This window comes from Patiria miniata, unplaced genomic scaffold (genome assembly GCF_015706575.1).
Source record: "Patiria miniata isolate m_02_andy unplaced genomic scaffold, ASM1570657v1 HiC_scaffold_5, whole genome shotgun sequence".
In the NCBI taxonomy this organism is placed as follows: Eukaryota; Metazoa; Echinodermata; class Asteroidea; order Valvatida; family Asterinidae; genus Patiria; species Patiria miniata.
This window is the reverse complement of record NW_024037072.1, coordinates 39,995,645-40,002,989: the sequence shown is the minus strand read 5'-3', so window position 1 is coordinate 40,002,989 and position 7,345 is coordinate 39,995,645. Positions and strand designations below refer to the sequence as shown.

At 43.5% G+C, this 7,345-nt stretch overlaps 2 protein-coding genes across 2 annotated transcripts; both read right to left on the bottom strand.

Moving 5' to 3' along the window:
* Positions 1-485: 485 nt before the first annotated feature.
* Positions 486-3,197, bottom strand: LOC119742022 (beta-1,3-galactosyl-O-glycosyl-glycoprotein beta-1,6-N-acetylglucosaminyltransferase 4-like). The gene has a single exon (XM_038218030.1). It carries the CDS (start codon positions 2,393-2,395, stop codon positions 1,010-1,012), a length of 1,386 nt encoding a protein of 461 aa, XP_038073958.1. The 5' UTR covers positions 2,396-3,197; the 3' UTR covers positions 486-1,009.
* A 1,578-nt stretch (positions 3,198-4,775) lies between these two features.
* Positions 4,776-6,584, bottom strand: LOC119741437 (beta-1,3-galactosyl-O-glycosyl-glycoprotein beta-1,6-N-acetylglucosaminyltransferase 4-like). Its single transcript, XM_038217185.1, has one exon. It carries the CDS (start codon positions 6,582-6,584, stop codon positions 5,346-5,348), a length of 1,239 nt encoding a protein of 412 aa, XP_038073113.1. The 3' UTR covers positions 4,776-5,345.
* Positions 6,585-7,345: the final 761 nt, after the last annotated feature.

The window sequence follows — 7,345 nt, the reverse complement described above, 5'->3', positions numbered from 1 at the left end:
AATTTGTGGACCCACTTTTTGGGGACCAAATCCCCCCCCCCCCCCCCCCCCCCGAAATAAAAAAATGGGTTCTGGATCCGCCATTGCAGAGGCCGAAGGGCTCTCACTTTCGCACCGACGGAAGGTGCCCCTTTTTCTGGATGAGTGCCCCTCTTTGGTGTCTCTCCCCCCCCCCCCCCCTGATTGAAAAGCGTTCCACCGCCGCTGATCCACGGATTGTCCTTTTTGTTAAGTTTTTTTTTGGAAAGAATGTAGTATCCAGACGCTATTCTTTGGTTGTGTACAAAGTCTATGGACAGTCGAGTGCATTTTCAAAGTATTTTCTAACAAAGTTGGAAATGTTAATCACACCCAGATTCATGTCTTTTCGGGAAAAAAATGCAACCTGACGCCACTTTTTTCTTCATATATCATCTCAATGAAGGTCATTAATTGCAAAAATGATGATAAGACATGAAACTGGGACTGAGAAACATTTACAATTTGTTAGGAAATACAAACATTTTCTTGACTCTCCACAGACTTTGTACACAATCGTGGAAGTGGCGTCATGTTGTAACATTTTTCCTGAATTGAAAAGATTTGAGTGTTCAGAAAGATTGTTTCATTCCTTCACTGAAGCACCTAATCATTGTCCCTATCACCATTTTCCCATTGTGTACTATTACCTTGTCACAGTGCTGATTTTGACCCCTTTCATAGAGGCCATGTTTGCTCAGTCATCCTTGGCAAGTGTAAAATACCAGTAGTCACGTACTTTTTAAAGACACCATTGGACAACAGCTCAACATGAATTTGAGTATAACGGAAACATCACTCAGGAAATAGCGTGCGTTTATATTTGGGGAACTTTACTATATCATTTCTCATTGTCTTATAGACATTCAAGTGGAATTGAATGTTGCCCAAATTTGTAAAATCCATCGTAAGGCCTGCAACTCAGTAGTCTTCAATTCGAGCAGGAGCTCGGGGTCGGGAATTGTTTCGTGTTCAGACTAGAAATCTTAGCTTATTTGTCGGACTCCTCGGAGTGACGAACTCTAAACTCCAGCGCCTCCTCGAGGCACTGCAAGCTCACTGGATCGTAGTCGTAGTAGAACTTATTGGCAAATAGATGCGGTTGCTGTTGAACATAGTGTATATCTCCGATTGTGAAGACGCAGACCCTACGGATGTATTTGCCTCGACATTTATGCGGGGACGCTCTCGTGTACCAAAGGACATAACGGACACTGAACGGTCTGATTTGTGGGTCTGCTCTGTAATTCCCTCCTGGAACGCCCGGTGCCCGTTGAAGAGTAGCCCAGTAAGTTTCCTCCGGCATGTGCGTGTTTCTGGTCCAATCTAGAAAATCTATGGCGACTGGATCACTTAAGATGTAGCGGACGAAGTCTCTGGTGACAGCGTAGTAAGCTGAACCACTGTACAACTTGAGTTGGTGTGGCGCAGGACCATTTCTACTTTTAGTTCTGACGATCGATTTGTTTCGCAGGATGAATTTAAACTCAGTTCTTCTACTCTTACGCTTGTCTGGAACAGACGATTGGATTTCGTTCTGGCCGTTGTGCGCCTTTAACTGCCCGACAATCTCCAGGTTTGTCCTCAAGGGGAAGTCTTGCCCACATAGGTTCATCACGTATCTCCACGGGTGGCCAGATGCGGATCGACCAGTCAGATCCTTCATGCAGTTGATATTCGTCAACAACAGAGTGACGCCGGCGTACACAACATCTTCAAGTTTAGAAGCTATGAACACATTGTCGAAGCAGTTTGCGAGGCCGGCTATTGCTTGATGGAACTCCCTGGGTGATTTTGAATCCGGGTGAAGACAGTATACGTTCTGCGGCTGATAAATCGCCCTCAATAGTCTCTCCACCTGGGCCGCTCCCGTGTGAACCACAAGGATATATGCCAACGGGAAACCTGCCTCTTCGTCCGAGTTGGGTGTCGTAGGATACCCTCTCTGTTTCTTGTATAATGTACAGTCATTCGTCCACGTCACCACTTTGCTATCCGAAGGCATCAACGATTGTTCCTGTTGCTCCTGCAGCAATTGTTTGCTCACACTCGTGATAACTCTTTCACTTCCGGCAAAAATGGCAGAGCAGTTGACATCCCAGCGCCTGTGATACTGTGGATTCGTTGGGAGTTTACCGAGGGTGTCACTGTAGAGCGATCTGGCTGTGTCGCCTATCTGAAACACATGGGTTCTTATTGCATCCTCCACTGGAGGACCGTCCGTGGAGTTCTTGCGGCGTGCTAGCGGTTGTGGAATCACCAGACGGGTATCAATTAGGCCTGTATGGTAACATGCGAAACAATAGGCCAACAGTAGTAGTCCAAGAATGACGACGCTATATACTTTCCGACACGTAATCAGTTCAAGCTTTTTCATCGTACAACTCGATCCTGTCCTTACTTTGTCTCTGAAAGACGGGATGAAAGTTCCTTTTGGTCAACAAATTCTAAAGTAGATCTCTCTATCACTTTAGGGTCGGTTGCTGGCTGGAGTTGGTAGGAAGCCGTCGCGTCCCGATCGCAAAACGCGATTTGGAAATATCCGCCGGGTTTTTGCCCGTGATGGCGTCTGCGCTATATTTATTGACCCTGATTGCGAAACGCGATTTGGAAATATCCGTTTTTCCCCCTGATGACGTTTTCAGGCTATAGAAAAAACAAATTCAACCGTGTCCACTTGGTTAGGCTAATATAATGCATATTGTCGTTTAGGTAGCCTTGAAATAACTTTATACCACAGTGAAAGAAGTTGTCATTTAAAGCTTTCATTTCACATCAATTATATACACACATACATGTACACTTGTATTAACCCCCCTAGAAAAATAGGCCAGCAGAGTAGCGAAACAAAATGCAGTGAACCCTTTGTTTGCTTGTTGGGTTTTTGGGGGTGCTGGAGTTGTTTGTTTGCATGTTTGGTGGGCTGGTTTTTTTTTCGTTGATGTTTTGACCCAGTGTGGTACAAAAGGTGACAAGAGTATAATGGGGTCCAAAGTACTATTACACCATAATCACTCAAGCAGTAGATCTGATGGTGTGCAGCACAACCCTAAATCATCAGTTTCAGATTTTCAATTATTACAATTCATGTTTAATTTTGCAATTGATTGTATACACTTCACACATTTTTTACATTCAGAAAATGGGTGAACTTAGGAGTTTGCTTATATTCTTGTACACGGCGTAAATGGCCGGTAGGCCTACCAAGTCCAGCAAAAGCTGCTTTCCAGGGTTTGAACTCCCATCCGTGGGGATCGTGTACATAGAACGTGATGACTTATAGCATCCTGTTATACAAACTAAACAAATGGAAAATTTTAAAGTGTTAAAACTCACAAATGAATTCCACCTAATATCTTTTACAGGTTTTGTGGAAACAGAGGTTGTATCTGTGATGAACTTACAATTCATAAATATGCCACATCACTGTCAATTATAAATAGTCTTCTCCACAATTTCCTAAACAGTAAAGTCTGTCACGGGCCAATGTAGCCCATCATGTCGGTGCACTGCAAAAACTGTAGTGTTAATTTAACACCATTCGGTATGTATATAGGACAACACCAGTAAAATTTAATACCAGATGGTCCTATATAGATACCAATGGTGTAAATTTAACACTCCAGTTTTTGCAGTGTGTTTATCTCTGGTTTCCTGGGCATGAAACGATTGAGAATATTTCCAACCCTAATACCCCCCGGATTGGATGCCAGTTTATCGCAGGGTACTCCCCAGCTAATGCTGGTACCCACTCCTGGGTGGAGAGAGGCCAGGATATGGCCAGCAGCTGGATTAGAACCCCTGACCCTCTGATCACGAGTCACAAACCCTAACCACTCTGCCACACTTCCATAAAGGCCAAGTAAAAAAATAAACCAAGTTTCTTGTCCTTGTCCGTTTTCTTTTTACTCGTCCACCTCTTTTTTTTAATCATATATTTGCAATATAGTTTGCAAATGTTGTGAATATATTGTCTTTTTATTTGTTTCCAACATAACTGGAGCTATGTAGAAAGGGTTACGGCTCCTTTGTATCAGCAAAAGAGTCAAGAAAACGGAAGAATCCATCTGTCATCTTGGAAAATCTGCCATTTTAGGCAAAGAAAAAGGTGGGCTGCCTCCTTCATTATTTTCAAAAACACTGAAAATGCCAAATCCACACAAAGCAAGTATGCTTCGATTGTTCTGTTTCCTCCAAAATACTACCACCATTAAGCTGAACATAAGCTCAAGTTAGGCTACTGCTGAAACTATTTTAACACTGTGTGCTAAATTTTCAGTGAAATGGGTAAAAAGGCTTCTCCTGTAATCGATAGATAAGTTCAAATCAGACCAATAACGTTAATCATAACTTTTTCTGGATGAGTGCCCCTTGTTGGTGTTGCCCCCAGCCCAGATTGAAAAGCATTCCGCCACCCCCGATCCACGGATTGTCCTTTTTGTTAAGTTTTTTTGGAAAGAATGTAGTATCCAGACGCCATTTTTTTTGGTTGTGTACAAAGTCTATGGAGAGTCGAGTGCATTTTCAAAGTATTTTCTAACAAAGTTGGAAATGTCAGTCCCAGATTCATGTCTTTTCGGAAAAATTGTGCAACCTGATGCCACTTTTTTTTCTTCATACATCATCTCAATGAAGGTCATCAATTGCAAAAATGTTGATAAGACATGAAACTGGGACTGAGAAACATTTCCAATTTTGTTAGGAAATACTTACAAAATTTTCTTGACTCTCCACAGACTTTGTACATAATCGTGGAAGTGGCGTCAGGTTGCAACATTTTTTCCTGAATTTAAACGATTTGAGTGATCAGAAGGATTGTTTCATTCCTTCACTGAAGCACCAAATCATTGTCCCTATCACCATTTTCCCATAGTGTACTATTACCTTGTCACAGTGCTGATTTTGACCCCTTTCATAGAGGCCCTGTTTGCTCAGTAATCATTGGCAAGTGTAAAATACCATTGGATAGAAGACATCCTGATCTTTTTCAGGATAGGCATATACGTCCTTTTCTGGAATTATTCAGTAGATTTGTGATACTTGTGCTATTTTAAGATGGATAGTCACGTACTTTTTTAAGACACCATTGGACAACAGCTCAACATGAATTTGAGTATAACGGCACCATCACTCAGGAAATAGCGTGAGTTTATATTTGGGGAACTTTATTATATTATTTCTCATTGTCTTTTAGACATTCAAGTGGAATTGAATGTTGCCCAAATTTGTAAAATCCATCGTAAGGCCTGCAACTCAGTAGTCTTCAATTAATAAACAGGAGGTCGGGGTCGGGAATAGTTTCGTGTTTTCAGTTTCGAAATCTTAGCTTATTTGTCGGACTCCTCGGAGTGACGAAATCTAAACTCCAGCGCCTCCTCGAGGCACTGCAAGCTCACTGGATCGTAGTCGTAGTAGAACTTATTGGCAAATAGATGCGGTTGCTGTTGAACATAGTGTATATCTCCGATTGTGAAGACGCAGACCCTACGGACGTATTTGCCTCGACATTTACGCGGGGACGCTCTCGTGTACCAAAGGACATAACGGACACTGAACGGTCTGATTTGTGGGTCTGCTCTGTAATTCCCTCCTGGAACGCCCGGTGCCCGTTGAAGAGAAGCCCAGTAAGTTTCCTCCGGCGAGTGCGTGTTCCTGGTCCAATCTAGAAAATCTATGGCGACTGGATCACTTAAGATGTAGCGGACGAAGTCTCTGGTGACAGCGTAGTAAGCTGAACCAGTGTACAACTTGAGTTGGTGTGGAGCAGGACCATTTCTACTTTTAGTTCTGACGATCGATTTGTTTCGCAGGATGAATTTAAACTCAGTTCTTCTACTCTTACGCTTGTCTGGAACAGACGATTGGATTTCGTTCTGGCCGTTGTGCGCATTCAACTGCCTGACAATCTCCAGGTTTGTCCTCAAGGGGAAGTCTTGTCCACAAAGGTTCATCACGTATCTCCACGGGCGGCCAGATGCGGGTCGACCAGTCAGATCCTTCATGCAGTTGATATTCGTCAACAACTGAGTGAAGCCGGCGTACACAACATCTTCAAGTTTAGAAGCTATGAACATATTGTCGAACTCCCTGGGTGATTTTGAATCCGGGTGAAGACAGTATACGTTCTGCGGCTGATAAATCGCCCTCAATAGTCTCTCCACCTGGGCCGTTCCCGTGTGAACCACAAGGATATATGCCAACGGGAAACCTGCCTCTTCGTCCGAGTTGGGTGTCGTAGGATACCCTCTCTGTTTCTTGTATAATGTACAGTCATTCGTCCACGTCACCACTTTGCTATCCGAAGGCATCAACGATTGTTCCCGTTGCTCCTGTTGCAATTGTTTGCCCACACTTGCTGTGTCGCCTGTCTGAATCACATGGGTTCTTATTGCATCCTCCACTGGAGGACCGTCCGTGGAGTTCTTTCGGTGTGCTAGCGGTTGTGGAATCACCAGACGGATATCACTTAGGCCTGCATGGTAACATGCGAAATAGACCAGCAGTAGTAGTCCAAGAATGACGACGCTATATACTTTCCGACACGTAATCAGTTCAAGCTTTTTCATCGTACAACTCGATCCTGTCCTTTATTTGTCTCTGAAAGACGGGATGAAAGTTCCTTTTGCTCAACAAATTCTAAAGTAGACCTCTCTATCACCTTAGGGTCGGTTGCTGCCTGGAGTTGGTCGGAAGCCGTCGCGTCCCGATCGCGAAACGCGATTTGGAAATGCGGGTTTTTTTCCCCGCGATGGTGTCTGCGCTATTATTGACCCTTATTGGACACTTGATTTTACACAGAATTGTATGCAGACAGCAATCACATAGAAAACACAGTAACATGCGAAACAATAGACCAGCAGTAGTAGTCCAAGAATGACGACTCCACATATTTTCCGACACGTAATCAGTTTAAGCTTTTTCATCGTACAACTCGATCCTGTCCTTAATTTGTCTCTGAAAGACGGGATGAAAGTTCCTTTTGGTCAACAAATTCTAAAGTAGACCTCTCTATCACTTTAGGGTCGGTTGCTGGCTGGAGTTGGTAGGAAGCCGTCGCGTCCCGATCGCAAAACGCGATTTGGAAATATCCGCCGGGTTTTTGCCCATGATGGCGTCTGCGCTATATTTATTGACCCATATTGGACACTTGCTTTTATAAGGAATTGTATGCAGACAGCAATCACATAGAAAACACAGTTGATTGACCATCAACCAGCACGTTTTCAGGCTATAGAAAAAACAAATCAACCGTGTGCACTTGGTTAGGTCGTGTTGCTAACTTAACGCCTTTTGTCGTTTAGGTAGCCTTGAAACAACTTTATACCAC